Raw genomic sequence first — 18,189 nt, 5'->3', positions numbered from 1 at the left:
CATTAAGTGTTTGCAAGGCTGATGTTAAGGAAACGAATGAGCATCAGACTTTCCAGATTTATATATTTATATGCTAATGTATGTATGTATGTATTCATATGAATCCCTGAATCCTATTGGCCCATTATCTCATTCTTTGGTTGCTAAATAGCAAATTGCAGTGCAGCTTTTCTGTACATTACGCCCTGTGGAAAGCTATTCTGCAGTAAAATACATAAATATCAACTGGCAGGACCTTTTCTTAATATATAAAATATATTATGTATATTTTTATATATATACACACTGTTACTTTCTACTGTTCTGGAGAGATGAAGTTTATATAAAAAAGACTTTCTTTAAAAATAAAAAGATAATATAAGTAATTAAGGGTAAACATATTCAGTCAGACATCCATCTAGTCCAGCATCCTGTGTCTGTCTGTGACAAGTACTGGATACTGAAGGGAGTATGTATGAATTGTGGAAATACGTGAGAATGGGGTTTTCCTGGAATATCTCAGGCATAAATTGCTCCAGAATGTGTGTGGACTTCCTCAGATAGACACTGCGCCTAGATCATTGTGTTTAATAGCCTGTAGCATGCCTTAAACTCCCATTTTGAGATTTTCTGAATATGTCTTTAGCTTTTTTAGAAAGAAGGCTTATTTTTTTTTTTAGGGTTGTTTCTTAAAAGTAACAATTATTTTATATATGTATATCCCAAAGGGTAACCTTTAAAAGACAATTGCATAAATGAATTATATTCAAAAACAAAAATAAAGTGTTAAGATTGTTAGAACTGCTGGATTGCTTGGGGTTTTTTGTGTTTTGTTTTCTCCTTTGCTCTTGATTTGAATAGATATGTTTAATATAATCAAATCTTACAATTCACTAAGCTCTGTTGTGTCATAGGTCATTGTCTTGGAAGCTAAAGACAGAATTGGTGGCAGAGTGTGGGACGATAAGACGTTCAAAGGAGTCACGGTTGGAAGAGGTGCACAAATTGTCAACGGATGTGTCAACAACCCAATGGCACTAATGTGTGAGCAAGTGGGTTCCCTGCAGTGGTCATGCATTATCACTAGTGAAAAACTGTCGTTAAAGCCAGGTTCAGTGGCTGGGTAAGGGTGGGAGTCCTTTTTCATGACATGATTAAAACACTGTTCTGCACTGTAAGTAAACTCCGTGTTGCTATTATATATTTGATAACAGTTGGGGACAGAGAAGGGCTGTAGAATGGTTTCAGGCACATTCTGTAAAGGAAAACAAGGCAGCTCTAGCTTTAGAACCAAGAGAAACCAGTTTTTTCACCTTTTCTGGAGATAGTAACGTAAAAGACTTTCTTAGAGCTGAGACAGGCTTTACTGTGGGAGGTTGTTGCTGTGTTGTCGTAATACATACGTCTATGACAGACTTGTGTTTGCTCAGCCTCTATATTTCTAGTTCCATTCCACAGATGTTAAGATGAGTATGTCTAACAACTACTTGATGCAAACACATTGCAGTTTGATTTTTTTTTTTTTTTTTAATTTGTTGGTTTGGTTTGTTTTTTTTTTTGGGGCAGGAAGCTGAATTTCTCCAGGTGGAACCTGAGTATGGATTTTGTTCAGAGAGGCATCAAATCCAGCCCATGCTGGATTAGCTGTTTAATATTCTACAATGTCATGAGGAAATTATTATTTTTTTTAAAAGCTCGTGTTTTAGTTATGAGATGAGGAGCATTGACTTCTGAATATACAGTGTGTGCTCATCCCTTCGTGGTTGTTTGACGTAATCTTTCATTCAAAGTACAACTGTCTCTTGAAGAGATCTGCAGTGGTGACTGACATCCTAGAGATGTGAGGATATGTGAAAAACACCGGAGTGCACCCTAAGTAACAAGGCCCTAGGAAGAAGATAGTGCTACATTTGTGCTATTTTCTCTAGGCTGACTCTGTAGAACATAAAAATGTCTTTATTCTGATTTAGTTCTGTTGTAAGTTCTATACAAGTTGGATAAGCAGAGCAAGATATGGGGTTTAATTCCAAAGAATTTATTTCTTTGCTTGCTTGTTAATAAAACTCACAGTAACTGGCAAGCAACATCCTGTCAGTTCCTGAATGCAGGGAACTTTGGGCATCAGGCACCAGAAAGTTGTAGAAAATAAATTATTTTAATGGTGATTTAGAGAATATGAAGAGGTAGAGATAAGGAGGCTGGTTCATCGTGTTTGATTACCAGACCCAATATCTCTATACTGGCCTCTGGCCTGATAGGAAAGTTGGAGATGAGGTTTCTGGGAATCCCCAATAAAGAAAAGGATGGAAGAGTGGGGAAAAAAAAACAGTTTGTGGACAGTTGATAGATGGAAGGATTGCTGGTATTCCAGCTTTAGGAGAATGAGAGTTTGAGTTAATCTGACTAATTATTTAGAGTTGCAGATGTTTTTTAAGCACCATCACTTAAATCTGGGATTAAGGGATTCACCTTACTTTAAATAACTTTGAGCAGGCTAGATACTGTAGTTTTTCCATACTTAAGAAGCAATAATGTCTTTCTCTTAAGCTTGGCATTAAAATGCACAAACTAGGGGAGAAATGTGACTTGATCCAGGAAGGTGGAAGGATAACAGATCCGACTATTGATAAACGTATGGACTTTCACTTCAATGCCATTCTAGATGTCGTCTCTGAGTGGAGAAAAGATAAAACCCAACATCAAGATGTTCCTCTTGGTGGTAAGTGGGAGATGTATTGCCAAGTGAAAGTGTTGGCTATGTTCATAGATTTTTGTATTAAATTTGACTTTTACATCAGATATTTTTGGAAGCATATGGCTGTACATCTGGCCTTAAATCCAACAGTGATAACCTGGTTCTGTGGAGGACAAAGGGAGATTGACTATCATATACACACAGACCAAAATGTTACTTGTAACTTTTAAGGAAACCTAATTTGAAAGCTTTTATAATACTGTATGGTTTCTGATGTAGTATCTTGTTTTCCTGAAGTAGCTTTTTCAGTATAACTAGTTGCACTAGCAGTTCAAAAGACTCGATTCTTGCTGAAGCATGACGTAGCTAGGCAGAGCTCTCATACTTTTTGACTGATCTGTCTAAAAAAGAGCCTGATCAAAGCCTTCTGCTGGCAAGAATAGTCCCATCTCCATTGGTAACGCCTCCCACCACACTTACAGCATGCAAGCACGTTCAACAACAGAAGATAAACTTGCTCAGAAATGTCTGCCTCCCAAATCTTTTCAGCGTGGATTCTGTAAAACAGAATTAGCAACTCCTATGTTCTTCAGTGAACTCTGGATCAAATGTCTCAGCTCTTTTTGTTTTGTAAACATTGAGCAGGGTTCACTTGCAAATATTCTATTTTCCTTGAAATATCTTCAACTGTATATTGATGATAGCTAAACAATTAATTTCTCTCCTGTCTCAACTGGCTAGCCCAGCTGTGCTGTTGCAGTGTGTCTATTATTTTTTTTCTTTTTTTCTCAGAAATCATTTTAACACTTTTTTTTTTTTTCCCTGAAGCTATGTATGTTTCCTTTTTGAAGAAGATTTTAGTAGGGAAACCTATGATTAAACAACAAAGTTGTATTTTATCACCAGAAACATCTTGAGGTTTTTTCTATGAGAAGGAAAACATCTTACTGCAAGTTAGCAATCAGCTTGAAAATCTTGTGATCCAGAGAACAGCATGTTGAAATGCAGTAGGACTTCTGACGAACAGGGATATATTCTTATTTTAAACATGTTCTTTCACAGAAAAAATACAAGAGATCTATAAAGCCTTTATTCAGGAGTCTGGTATCCACTTCAGTGAGCTGGAAGAAAAGGTACTACAGTTCCATCTCAGTAATCTAGAGTATGCCTGTGGCAGCAATCTCTCTCAGGTGAGTTTTGACAGCTGTCTTCTGAAGTGGTTGGACTTCGTAGAAAATAGGGTTGGAAGTAACATTGAGAAGTAATCTGATCCATCCTGTGGCCCCAAAAGAAGAATCAGCTCTCCCTGAACTGTTCCTACATCCCTAACCTGTTCATTTAAAAGCACTGAGACAGACTCCAGCACTGCCCTAGGTAATCTGATAGGAGTTCATGAGATACTTCCAGTGAGATCCTCTTTAATGTGGAATTTGAATAAATGGTGCAGTGGAGTAGGGAGTTTTGCCGAGATGCTGGGTGGTAGAATTCACAGGAGAGTTACTCTTCCTCAGATGTTGCGTGTGACTTCTGCTTCTCAGTTCCATGCTTAAAAACTGAGGTATTTCTCTACCTTGCTAGGTATCTTGAGAATAAATGCATTTAATTTCTGAAGTGTTGCAACACCCTGACGGTGGGCCCCAGTTCACCACTTCTAGGTATTCTGTTGACTCTGTGATACTTGGCTTTCCTCGCAACTTCAGTTGTAACCAAGCAGGTTCAGGAAATACCAAAGTATGATGCTGCTTGCAGTGCATTATTTACTCAGTCCTGTTCCCTGGATTAAGATGATTGGGGTCAGTTGTACTGCAGTAGTGGGACAGCTGATTGATGCAGATGCACAAATCTGATCTGAACTGAGAAGCACATAAGAACATAACAAAAATCTGCAAGACAATGCTATACCAGGGAAGTCAATGGAAAATATTTTGATATGTCAAGCTTTCACACTTCATGAGCACCCAGGGGAAATAAGAAAGATGTTAAAATCTATCTTACTTTCAATTTTAAAATCAAAATATGAAGTAAATGCAACTGCAGTGATAAGAATAGGCATTTGACTAGCAGTTTGAGAATTGCTTCAGATTTTTGACTGCTGAGTAGTAATTGCTTAGTGCAAATATCACTATTGTACTCACTATGAGTTTGCAGGGGTGAGGGGAGAAGGTAATGAAAGATATCATGGAAGAACATCCAAAGTAACAGAAAAATGCCACTGAGATTTTTTTGCATATTATTTTCCTCTTCATGATGGGAAATAAAATATTTCCAATTTTATTTGAAGTTTTAAGGCTGTGAAATTGGATTTCTTTGCTAGAGACAGAAAACTGAAGTAAATACAGTGCAATCCACCTGAATTTTTGTACTACTTTCCTTGTTTTTTCTACCAAGCAGAACTATAAATTACCTGCTAGTGACCAACCCATATTATGACATTTCTTAATCCAGCAATTCTTATGTTGTATAGTGGCCTTAGGCAAATAAGCCATTTGCTTTTGTCAGCATTGCCATACATTCTGGTGATACACTTTCTTTTATTTTTTTTCAGTTGTGAAGGGAATTAGGGTGACTTCTTCTAAGCTGTAGGACTTTTGCTAGTACCCATGTCACCTCACCAGTAGAGACAACTAGTTATGTTCTGTCCACAGGTATCTGCACGCTCATGGGACCACAATGAATTTTTTGCCCAGTTTGCTGGAGATCACACTCTTCTAACTGTGGGATATTCTACTGTGATTGATAAATTGGCAGAAGGGCTGGACATCCGGCTGAATTTCCCAGTGAGTCTGGAAAATGTTGATGCAGTGCCTGTCTTGGATTGCTTTGAAGCACTCAGTCATATCTTTGTATTCTTTTAGACGAGGCAAATCTGTGCCTGTGATTATTTTGACTTTAAGGATTTCTCAGAATCCTCTTTGAGTACTCAAATACTGTGATATGATGAGCTTACGTGTTAGAATCACGATGATTTTTCTTTTTCAGCTTCCATGGAGGTTGGGGTTTTTTTCTTTCAATATTTCTCTGGAAATTTGTGTTCTTCTATTTCTCATTTGCAGATTTGTGGTATATTGGCTATTCTTGCCTGAATTTGCATTCCATATGATCTGTCTTTCAATAGGTACAGAGTATTGACTATTCTGGTGAAGAAGTACAGGTCACTACTGCAGATGGAACAGTGTGGACAACACAAAAGGTACCCAACGTGCTTCATGATTAAGGACTTTAGGGAACACAGGAACAATATTGATCACAGTACATGTCCTTTTTGTCTTTCTCTTTTCCCCCCTCAGAAGACTATTTAGTCCAATTTCTCCCCACTGAAAGATGAGAACTGATATATTCTAATGTCCCATATTCTGATGTCCTAGAGGCTATTTTTCATTGAATGTGCTTCAGTGTTGGGTACTAGCTGATTTGAAGAATTAAGCACTATAGAGGTAGTACTAAAAATGTGAAGCAAATAATTTTTATCTGGTCTTTGAAGTGACAGTTATGTTTTCTGGTTCCATTCCCTACTCAGCTTTACCCCATTTAGCATGTGAATCTGCCCTGTTAATTTTTTCCTTTAGTATGCTGGACTTGACAACCCATTTTTCTCAGTCTCCCTTATTCTCTGTATCCCCACCTGCTTCATGCTGTGTAATTTAGCTTTTAGTAATTTTTAAAATGATACATAAACTTGATCAAGATTGGATTGACATCAACAATGTTACTCAGCATATTTTAAAGAGGAGGGATCTGTGAAGGAAGTAAAACCAAACCAAAACAGTGACCATCATCTCATCTTTCAGAAAGACAGCTTTGTTAATCTGAGAGTTATTGACTGTCATTTACAGGAGGTATTAAAATTAGTAGCATGGTTAGCCACTCTGAGATAAGCAATTCAACAGACTACAACTTAAAACCAGTGAACTGCAGGATCTGTTCTCACCTGAATGTAAGGCATGTTCTTTCCCATTAATGGGGAGTAAAATCAGACACTAATCTAGAGATGTCTGGTGAGTATTATGCTGCATCCTACGAGAATAATCCCAGATAGTTAAGAGGATGCTGTGAGGCTTAAGTGCAGTATTCAGCTTTTGCTACTGTTGTAATTATTTCTTTCAGGTATTAGTGACTGTACCACTGGCCCTTCTTCAGAAAAATACCATTCAGTTTAATCCTCCACTATCAGAAAAAAAAATTAAAGCCATTAATAGTTTGGGAGCAGGAGTCATTGAGAAGGTAAGTAATTTTTGGATTATATTTAATTTTCTTTCCATAGAAACATTGGCTGCTTTGTCCCTGTTTTTGCTGTGTATTCTCAGGATTTACTATGCATTTGGTTTTACTTGTATACAGTAGCCCAGAAGAGCAAATTGCTATCGGGGATTACATGTATTTCTGTTTCTTAGACTTTCCAACCTAATGGATTTTTAAAATAAATTATTTGCAGAATCACTTCACAGCTTAAATGTTTTGTGCCTAATTTTGAGCAAGCCTTCATGATGGTCTTAGATCTTCCAAAATTCTAATAATATGCTTATTCCTGGTCCTTCCAACCTAATGAATACATGAACTGTTTCCGAAGAATACTCCAGGTTGTGTATTTGACCAGTGTAAAACCTCCTACCCTTTCGCAGTGCAAAAAGACAGTCTCTCCTGAAAAGATCCCAAGTAAGATGAGTGCTTAGAACGAAACAGTAACAGAAGTAATGCCAGAAACAGGATTATAACAGTGCTGAAATTTGAAGGCAAGATTCAGAATCCCCACACACTGGATGGGGATCACTATGTGCAAATGCTGAATTTCTTGGGCATTTTCCATAGTGAATTCCATTGTGAATGGGATAGTCTGTGCGTTTGCAATTTGGAAGACTAGCGTTTTTTTTTTTCCCTGTCCCCCTTGGAGAACAGGCCCCCCTATCTCAGAGAACTGGGTGTCTCTCATTGAGTGGAAAAGCAAAAAATAATTAGAACACATACCATGCCCAGTTATGAATTTTGTGGTATGAAAAGCTTTACTTTTCTCTCTCTCTCTCTCTCTCTCTAGATTGCCTTGCAGTTTCCTTACAGATTTTGGGATAGTAAAATTCAAGGAGCTGATTTTTTTGGTCATGTTCCACCCAACTCCAGCCAACGTGGGCTCTTTAGTGTTTTCTATGACATGGATCCAGAGGTATCATATGCTGGCTGTATTTTCTGTTGACCCTTCAGAAATTGTTTGGAATCTAGGTGCCATAATTACTGAACAAGACAGATTTCTTCTTCCCCCCCATCCCTGCAACTGTTAAAAGAAGTGGAAACAGTGTTATTTATCAAGAAATAGCTGATTGATACTTAATAGATGGGAATGTTTGCCTATGTTTGGATACAAAGTAATATACAAGCAAGTTAATGCTTATATTCTCAAACTACTCTGAAAACAAGTCTGTAATACCTTACTTACAGATGTACTAATAGAGAAAAAAAATCTACCCGTCATTTCCAGTTTAGGACTTCTGTTCCTTTATATAAATAAGCTAAAAATCCTGTTAAAAACATCATGCTGGCCTATTAACACTTAATGGCTTGCACTAGCATGAATAATGATGTGGAATGGCAGAAGACAAGCAGTAGGTTTTGAATGAAACTGAGGTCTGTAGGGTCAGTCCCAAACTCATGAATTTCAAAACAAATTCACACCAGTGCATTAACATCATGTTTCTCTTCCCTGCCAGTTCCAAGCAGACACATTACACACATATCTTAACATTTCATGCTTTTACAACAGCTGCTGCTCACTACTTGGCAGCAATTAAAAGGCCATTTTGTAACCTTATGGCTTACTCCAAAAGGAAAACCATCCTGTGAATATTGTGCTCTGTAACTACACTATCTGTACCTGTATATGACTTTCCTTAAAGCAGTTTGCTCTTCAGTACTTTCAAGCTCATTCTACATGAGGTTCAGTGTGCTGGTGCTGTCCAGAGACACTAGATAGAATTCTTAATTTGCTTGATAGTTATTCTCTGCTAGTTTTCAAGTTTAGTAATGGAAGAATTGCCTTACATAAACAAGACATGGAGCGTTATTTAAAGGCGTTTAGAACCTGTGTGCTATTCTATAGTCACCACTTCATCTTTGAAACTTCTGCATGGTAGCAAATTTCTTAAAGTGGAAGGAAACAGCAGTAGAACTGCACTTTCATTTCTTAGGCCAAACTCTGCCAGTAAGAACTCAGATATGTTTAGACTGGACCAATACTATCTAGTACTTAAATAGATTCTCTTTGTTACCACCTTTTGAAATTGGAGTACAGTTGAGGTAGAATTTTGGCACAGAGCTGGAGCTTAAGAGGTCTGTGACAAAAAAGTAACACTATAAATGCCAAATCTTTAGGTAGATAGGATGTTTTCAGTTAATTCATCAAGTTGCAAAAGGGGCTGATGGCCCCTTGTAGAATATGCACCCTTTATTCTAAGGAATCAAACCCACTTTCCTCTAGCACAAAAGTTGTTTTGTAGCTGAAAATCTCTTTGTCAATACCAATTAAAAGGGACTTTTCAAGAAATACTTAACCTAATGATTTCTAAATGATCTCATATGTGAATGTCTTGTTTTTAGAGCAAACAAAGCATTTTAATGTCAGTGGTCACTGGAGATGCTGTGACAACCATTAAGAATTTAGATGATAAACAAGTACTGCAACAGTGTATGACTGTACTTCGAGAACTGTTTAAGGAGCAGGTAAGAGAAGCCTCTTTTATTAAGAGATGAATTAACTTGCCAACAGACATAAAGCTTTCTATTATATTACTTCATGATGTATAGGAAAACCTTTGACATTTTAAACGATTTTTCTTTTCTTGTCAGTTCCTTCCTTTGAGATACACTAAAAACACAGTGTTTGGTCTCTTGTCTGAAAAACATGACCTGACATACCTTAGATCTGTCTGAAGGAAAATGGTAATGAATTGAAAACAAGAAGTGAACTATCATCCTTTAAAATGCTTTTAGAAAGGAAAATAAATTAAAATTAGTACTCTAGGCAAGTAACACAAATACACTTCTTAGCTGCCACTTTTTCTAAACATTGGTGTGTTTTGTTTTGTTTTTTGGTCATCAGCACTTCCAATACATAAAAGCTTTAAGCTAAATGAATTATTATGATTCCCACCCCATCCCATGTAAAATGTAACTGAAATTTACAGCACCCCCAAACCAAGCCAGTCCCTTACTCTTCTAGTAAGAAACAACCAACCCTTCCTGAGCTGTCTTGTGATAGAGGTACAGGCAAAATGATCTATCAAAGGCCCTAGATCCTGACTGTAAAAAAAAAACATCAGATAAGAATTTCTACCTTTTTTCCTTCCCCCAGCTCATCATTAAGATAAAAACTAATAGGAAAATCAGAGAAACCTGGGCCAAGCAGAAGACTATAATTTAACAATGTTATTTGCATTCCACTTCATAGACAGTAATGCCTTAGTTAAATTACTTAGAGCAGTTAGATCCCAAGGAATGCCTGTGTTAATGTTCATGGGTGATCTCTCAAGTTTTACTGATGGTTCAGATGTCAGGATTAATGATCTTAGAAAAACTTTGGCATCTGAAAGCTTGACTTTTCCTAGAAAACATACTTTTGGTAATGGCTTAACAGTTACCAGAATAATGTGCAATGTAAGTCCACATACCTGCAATTTTGATCTCATGAGAACATAGCAGAGGTAGCAAACGGGTCTTTGGTTTTGGTGTCACTCCAGTCTAGAAGAGTGATTTTTCATCTCTGTCTCTGGTTTATAGCAGTTATGAATTTCAGTCATCTGTCCACAATGCAGCAGGATTTTCAAACACAAGATAGCTTCCACGGGTGTACCCAAACTTCTGGGATGTCCATGAATTATGTCCACACTTGGCTAGCCATTGTCTTGATTGCTTGAGCTTTAGTCTCTCATGTGCTACCAGAATGGAATAGTTTGCTGATACCAGATGTTGTGTAGGAGGTAACCAGGGTTGCTTCTGTTTACTGGTCACAAGCTCAAGAGTAAGACCCAGCTGTAGTTGACTTAAACCTCCATACAGTTGTTATCCAGGCTATTTTTGGTCGAACCGTGGGGAATTTGCATGCTGCAATGTGACAAAGAATACACGGTATTACTGTCATGGCTTAGCTACAGACACTCTGACTTTGTTTTTTGTTTTCTCCCTGAATCTAATTTTCAAGACAGCTCATTTTCTGATCTTATCTAAGTAATGTTATTTCTCCATTGTAATAAAATTATCTCCAAAATGATGGTTACATTTTGAGATTTAACAAGCTAGAAGTAGCAAAGCATCATTCCTTACCGAGATAAAAAGTGTTCACATTATACATACAAACATGTTGAATTATGTTGGTATTGGTATTTTATATGTTTGCAAGAGTATCTATGTATTTTGAGGAGATTTTTTTTTTGTCATGTAGTTCTAGGTATATTACAATATCCATATTTGTTGCATTCAAAACAGTGCAGCTGGGATGATTCAGGCACCAGGCAAGTCTAGAAAACACAATTATCTTTGTGGTTACTAGTATAATATAGAAAACTGGAATTTAATTCTGGAATGTGATCTGATCTGTATCGTAATACTATTACCCACTCTAAAGATTACAAGAGACCGTTTGTGAGAAAAAGCTATGCAATTATGAGCTTTTCTTTGCAGTGCATAACTTTTATTTTGATTATTCAGGAGGTTCCTGACCCAGTGAAGTTTTTTGTTACTCGATGGAGCAAAGACCCTTGGCTCCAGATGGCGTATAGTTTTGTGAAAACAGGGGGCAGTGGTGAAGCCTATGACATTACAGCTGAAGACATACAAGGAAAAATTTTTTTTGCTGGTGAGGTAAGTATCTTTGTTACTGTTGATTAAGGCTATTGGGGAACTATTTCTTGTGAAAGATTGTCTTTTGCTAACCAACACCATTCGCCTAAAGGTAGCATATAAATATTCTATTACACAAATATACTAATGTTTCTTCATTTTGACACAGAACCCTCTTTATTCATATTACTATTGGGCATGGAAAGTCTGCCACATATTTCAGGTCAGGAGTGAACTGCATAACCAATAAGTGGAGAACATGACAAGACTACACAATCCACTTGTATTTGTAGTCAACATGTCTTTCTGTTACTCCATTTGTGGGTAACGCAACAAACGCATGCTGATGATGATATAGGTGCATTCTATACTGGCACAGCTCACCTGCCCCACTAAAGTGCAGATGGCAAAACAGACTACTACATTGACTTGCTTGCAAATTTTGAAGTAGATAAAAATCTTAAATATTTCCTCCTAAATTCTTTCTAAGGAGTTTCCAATGGCTTTTAAAAATGTTGGTATATGCTTAAAGAAAACAACTGATCTTACAAACTGAAATTCTATCTGTTCTAAAAGTTTTAGAAATAATTCACTTTTTGTTTGTTTGTTTTTTAAATACAGGCCACAAACAGGCACTTTCCTCAGACCGTTACGGGAGCTTACTTGAGTGGGGTTCGAGAAGCGAGCAAAATAGCAGCATTTTAAGTACTGAAATTTTGTGTTTATAGATATATTTTTAATTGTTTTCTGTGGGTAAAACTATCTTCAAGTTTCCTATTGCTGCCTTTTTCTTAAGTGGTACTTAAATATAGTATATGGTACCTGAAGATAAAATCTTCGTGATTTTCCTCTTTGTCCCCCACCCCCCTTTACATATTATTCAGGGCATTTTTCCAGATAAGGTATTACTATCAAGAGTGACATTGGAGTCCCTGGCTATAGCTTAACTAACAGAAGTTTTGTTGAGATTCCTTTTCTGTATGGCTCAAGCCATGCTATCATAAACCTTCATTTCGGAAGGTCAAATTAAAACAAGACTAAGTAAATGTACAGCATTCAAAATGCTGGCAGTTAGAAATTATGATGGGAATTTTCCACTAACTGTACTTCTTGGGTTGATAATGCTCATAAGAATTCAGACTTGCTCCCAAAAGCCTGAATAGCCTAGACAAATTATAGACTTATTATAGGAAGGAACTCAACATTCTTTTCACTTGCAATCAATAACCTTTTCTGTAACGTTTTTCATATTATTAGCCTCCACTAAGTGGACTTTGGAATATCAGGTTTGTTCCTTTAATTTAGATAGCTGGAACAGTTTACAGTGCAATCATAGAAAGGTTATTGTATCTAATAAAAACTTGAAAAATTAAATTTTACAATACTTTAAAAAAACTTTGAAACATTCTCTGCTACTTATTCAGAGAAATTCTTGTTACAATAATAGGCTAAATTTAGATTTGCTTATTGCTTCTGATCATGTAGAAAAAGGACAGCTTAAATATACTATATTTCTGTGGTTATTTTGAAAACAAATTTCCAAACTCATTTGGGCTGAGCAGAGAAACTATGTACTGATAAGTGCACAGTGGGGGTTGAAGGACTCTAAGTTCCTTACGGCTCATTCAGCTTTTATATTTAAAAAATAAGTGAAGATGAATGAGGAAAAATATTAACACTTTTATGAAGGGCTGAAACAAGGTGGCTTGCACTTTGACTTGAAGGTGTGTTTTTTTTTTCTTTTGTTATTAAAATATTAAAACCAACTTGGGCGAGTAATTCAGTAAGGGCTAAGCATCCATCTAATAGCTTTTCTATGGGACAGGGAAGAAAACAATATATTGTTCAATAGAAATGTCAGACACAATCAGGATATCTGTTGTATTACTGTTCCACTAAAATGGTATTGATGAAAAAAAATTAAAATCAACTTTTAGATCTCTTCCCCCACACCTTCCCTATAACTTTACAGCATAGGCCTCATGATTTCTGGAAGAAAAGTAAGCACTTATTCTTTCCTGCACTCTCATGCATAGGCTATTTTCTTTTTTTTTTCATCTCTAAAATGACAAAGCAAACTTTTTTTGAGTTACAGTGATAATTTGCATAAAGCTCTATCCTTGGGGGAAAAAAAAGGCAACCTTAAAAATCCTACTGAATAAGCGCAGTTCTTCTTAAATACCTAATATTTTGGTTTTAGTTTTTTTAGTATTGTTAAATACCCTTATTTAATCTCTAATTTACAAGGTGAAGATGTTTATATAACTAGATGTTTTTCAGATATATATTCTGTTCTGCTTCTTAAAGCTGAAATATATGGATTAATAGGAAAAGTGTAACTGTTCATAATTTTTCTCTACATAAATGCTAGTATGTACAGTTTTAAAGTATTTCCAAGTATTAAATTGTAATTTAAAGGCTATAAGAAGCAACATAAAATAATCTGATGATAAAAGATAATCAGACATCAGATTTTGGTAAATCATTTGCACTTTGTTAATTTCATTTGTTCTAGGCCAATTCATAGCATAATTTGGAAAGCTTGAGTGCTGCATATTTTGGAGTTGTAAGTTTCTCAGTTTATGAAACAGGACAAAATTATTAGGAGAGGAGCTTCTGAAAGTGGGAAAAAGGCTTATTACTTATTTGGTCAAAACTTCAGTCAGCTTAATAACATGTAAACACACTGCATTTTTAGGTTGGGCCTCTCTGGAAAGTTGAGCTCAGTATCTACTTCTGCAGTCCAAAGTTTGTGTGAACATGCTTGATTTTTAGGCATATGCTTCCATCCTGTTAATTTGTACTTCAGGTGTTAAATCTATCTACAACTTTGCAGGTTGATAAATGCTATATTCTAGAGAAGAGAGATGGACATGAATAAACACTGTCACATTTGGCTTTAGGTGCTGCACACTTATAGCATTAAGAAAAGGATAACAGATGATAAATTTACCAAGGGCCTAGTCTATGAATTATTTGTATATTATTTTGGTGCCAAGGCACTTAAACTGTGTTGTGCTGCATTTAAGTTTGAGGAGTAAGTAAAATAAGTATGTTCCATTTTAATTTACATTCATTTGAAATGTGTAAGAACATCAGGCTGGTTCTGAGACTTCATTCTTTAATTAATGTTCCCCAAAACTTTAAAACCTATGTTAAATTTTATTTCAAGCATGTATGTGTTTTTTCTCTTGTGTTTAATTTATTCCCTGCAAAGAATTGGGGAAGGTTTTCTTTGAGTAGATTTGTTTAAATGTTATCAAAAATATTTGAATGCAGAGCATGATCTGTTACACTTCAACTCTTCTGTGTGACTATGTTATGGCAGCAGAATAAAACTGGAAAGTATCCACAGGATGCTCATGGGTTGTTTTCTTTCTTTAAATTTAATGAGTGACTAAGCCTACTTTTTTTGTTACATTTGCTACTGATTTAAGATTTAATTTTAGTATATTTCAACAGCTAGACAGTTCCTCAGAAGTGCTGCTCTACAGCCTTCTCTAAGCCCAAAGTATTAACTGTGTTTCTATTTGGACAATAACATTAATAGTCAGTGTCTTTTGCCTTAAAAGTTTACAAAGCAATTGATAAGTTTGTATCAGGTTATCTTCCTTAGCAAGAAGTTTAAGCTAAAATTATAATTGTTTAGAAGCAATGCCCATAATTTTAAAATAGCCATAAAAATCACCAAAAAAACACTTAATGCTTTTCACTGAATAACTGAAGTATTTTGTAGGATCATAGTTCTGGAAAGTTCCTGCTAGCACAGATCACTCTAGACATGTGCTAGCCTGACTACATACCCAAAACATTTAAAAGACAATGACAAATTCTGATCACACTTATCTACGTAGCTCTTGAATAGGAGGTTAGATGTTCACTTAGTGTAAGTCTGACTGCAGGCAACTTGGAAAAAAATACTCCGACTTGCTTTGAACGTTTATATCAACCAGTCACATATGTAGGTCTGAACCAGGGAAAGCATTACTGTGTGGAAGATTCACTGCTTTCCCCTAACTCTATTATACTTGATTTGTAGTTAAAGTTTGTATCATAGAACGGTTTGGGTTGGAAGGGACCTTACAGATCACCCAGTCCCACCCCCCCTGCCCCGGGCAGGGCCCCCTTCCCCCAGCCCAGGGGGCTCCCAGCCCCGTCCAACCTGGCCCTGAACCCTTCCAGGGAGGGGGCAGCCACAGCTGCTCTGGGCACCCTGGGCCAGCGCCTCACCCCCGCACAGGGAAGAATTTCTTCCTCATGTCTAATCTAAATCTCCCCTCTTTCAGTTTAAACCCCTTACCCCTCATCTTATCTCTGATAAGGAGTCCCTCCTCACGTTTCCTGTAGCCACTTGTAAGTAAAGGAAGGCCTCTCCTCACAGGGAAGGTGCTCCACCCCCCCCATCATTCTTGTGTCCTCCTCTGGACTTGCTCCACTCTATCCATAACTGTATCCCAAGGACATGCTTTGTTCTCCTAATGCTAACTCCTTGCAGGAAATTATTTTCATTATACCTGACCCTGGTCTTTGAAAATGTTTTCATTCTAAGAATAACAATCTTTATAATGGAAACAAAATACTAATGTTGTGTTTTAAATAAAGTACACAAGTAGATTTCACCACACTCCCCCATAGAACAACAGTCCTTCAAGATAATAGCTAGCGTGAGGGAAATTTGTTTTTTCCTTTTAGCCTAGCTGTCTAAAACCTAGATCAGAAATAGAAGTGAAGTAGCAAGTCTATGCATGAGTGCAGGCCAGTGAACAAGGAGAGGTGAAAAGGCAGGGGAAGTTATATAATACTGCTGTCCTAATATCTCCAGAGGTCCTGGGGATAAGTACACCCTCACTTGGAACAGGGCCAACGTGGAGCTGGTTACTCAGAGCCCTGCCAGGTTGAGCTCTGAACATCTCCAACAACCCCGATTCCACAACTGCTCCAGGCCCCCCTCCTGAGACCACCCTCACGGTGGAGCTTTTCTTCCCCTAACACCTAACTGTGATTTCCCCGGTGGCAGCTTCTGCCTGTTGCCTCCCGCCCTCTCACTGAGCACCTCCGAGCAGAGCCTGGCCCAGCCTTCCCCAAACTCTCCCACCTGGCAGTTGCAGGCTGCAGTATGAACCCCCTTTAGCTGCCTCTTCCTAAGGCTGAACAAGCCCGGCTCTCTCTGCCTCCCCTCCTACACCCTGTGCTCCAGCCCCGGCCGTCTTGGTGGCCCCTCCACTGGGCTGGCTCCAGTCTGTCCATGCCTGTCGGGCACCAGGGAGCCCAAAGCTGGACCCGGTGCTCCCAAGGCAGGCTCCCAAGTGCTCAGCATGGAGGAATAATCACTTCCCTCAAGCTGCTGGCTCAAACAGCCCAGCGTGCTGTCAGTGCTCCTTATCACAAGGGCACACTGCCAAATTGGCTTTAACTTGGTGTCTGAGGAGCACCCGCCCCTACCCAGCTCCTTCTCTGCAAAGCTGCTTGGAAAGCAACCACTGTATTAGTCTAGAGCTTCTGGAAAAAAAGTGGGATGGTACTTAAAGTTGTGTCTTCCTAATTCCATCTTGGTTTGACATGCCTGAGCAGTATGCCATGGGTTACTACGTAGCTCTAACTCAGCTGTTTTCCTAAAGACATAGAACCTCTCTCCACTCAAAATTTCTACTCTTCCCTTTCCCCACCCAGCCCTCTCCATCCTCCTCCTACAGGGCCCATACACTGTTACCTCAAGTGCCAAGCTCAATCATAAGAACAGTTGTTTATATAAGCGGGTCATTCGGGTTCATTTGTGTGGTTTTGCAAGGTCATGGACCAAAATACTGAATACTAAAGACTTAACAGAGGAACCAACATGTTGGACTGTAGGAATTCTACCGTAAGAAATCAAATCAAGATGTTAGGATTATTTTTCTAGAATACAATGGTCAGGACAATCTTAAGCATCTGGAAGGTATACACCTGAACACTTTATTCAGTTACCTTTTATCCAGTTAGCCAGTTTCTGTTTATTATGAGCATCTCTGTACAGAATTTAGAGCCCTGATCATCTGAGTTTTTAATCCAATAGCCTGAGGATAAGCAGGACATTTTATTTACCTTTTAGTATTGTCTTGCAGCCTTTCTCCCAGCTGTAGAAAGAACTGGAATCTTGTATCAGCTGCAGTCAGACTGGTATGGATTAGCAGGGAAACAGCTCAGACACTTCTTCTCTGTTGAGGACTACACCAAGTTGTAGTTAAAAAGATTTAAAGAAAGTATTTGAAGGATGTCGAGTTCATTTCCATTCCATCTGTGCAATTCCAAAGTGGCAAGTAATGCTTTTGTAAGTTTTCATTAGAATTTTCACTATTAAAAATGTTTATACTTGGGAGTCGCTCATCTTAAAAACACTTCCTGACCCACATAATTAAATCCCACTGGTATATTTACATATTTACGTAAAAATCACAAGGCAGTTTAAGTCTTTGTAGAAAATCCATCCCAACCCAACAAAACTTGACACAAGTAGCTTTCTACTTTTAAGTGGGACTGGAAAACTTTTAATGTTTTTAATTGCTAATTAAAAAGTGTTCTTTATGGTAAGATAGTTCAGGAAAAAAACAAACCAACAAAACGAAACCAACCTCATGGAAGATATAAAGTTTTATCCTGGTGCAAGGACATACACTTCAGCAATACTACCTTTGAAGTAGAGAAGCCTGTGCAATCAG

The 18,189-nt window shown here is 37.6% G+C and overlaps 2 protein-coding genes across 4 annotated transcripts in view; one reads left to right on the top strand and one right to left on the bottom strand.

Annotated features, from left to right (window-relative positions):
- Window positions 1-14,851, top strand: part of KDM1B (lysine demethylase 1B) — a 29,434-nt gene extending 14,583 nt beyond the window's left edge. For all 3 annotated transcript variants that reach the window (XM_032998935.2, XM_032998933.2, XM_032998934.2), the window contains exons 13-22: window positions 894-1,031; window positions 2,527-2,698; window positions 3,737-3,864; window positions 5,320-5,451; window positions 5,790-5,864; window positions 6,779-6,895; window positions 7,704-7,829; window positions 9,257-9,379; window positions 11,363-11,515; window positions 12,116-14,851. In XM_032998935.2, the coding sequence (XP_032854826.2) occupies window positions 894-1,031; window positions 2,527-2,698; window positions 3,737-3,864; window positions 5,320-5,451; window positions 5,790-5,864; window positions 6,779-6,895; window positions 7,704-7,829; window positions 9,257-9,379; window positions 11,363-11,515; window positions 12,116-12,199 (1,248 nt within the window). In that variant the 3' untranslated portion in view covers window positions 12,200-14,851. The remainder of the gene's footprint in view (window positions 1-893; window positions 1,032-2,526; window positions 2,699-3,736; window positions 3,865-5,319; window positions 5,452-5,789; window positions 5,865-6,778; window positions 6,896-7,703; window positions 7,830-9,256; window positions 9,380-11,362; window positions 11,516-12,115) is intronic.
- TPMT (thiopurine S-methyltransferase) overlaps window positions 1-18,121 on the bottom strand; it is a 43,168-nt gene extending 25,047 nt beyond the window's left edge. The window contains exons 1-2 of the mRNA XM_042806814.1: window positions 17,576-18,121; window positions 10,327-10,759 (exon numbers count right to left, since the gene is read on the bottom strand). Of these exons, the coding sequence (XP_042662748.1) occupies window positions 10,327-10,344 (18 nt within the window). The 5' untranslated portion in view covers window positions 10,345-10,759; window positions 17,576-18,121. The remainder of the gene's footprint in view (window positions 1-10,326; window positions 10,760-17,575) is intronic.
- Between the last annotated feature and the right edge of the window lie 68 nt (window positions 18,122-18,189).

Source organism: Tyto alba, unplaced genomic scaffold (genome assembly GCF_018691265.1).
Source record: "Tyto alba isolate M040663 unplaced genomic scaffold, T.alba_DEE_v4.0 Super-Scaffold_48, whole genome shotgun sequence".
NCBI lineage: Eukaryota > Metazoa > Chordata > Aves > Strigiformes > Tytonidae > Tyto > Tyto alba.
This window is presented reverse-complemented; position numbering and strand designations above follow the sequence as displayed.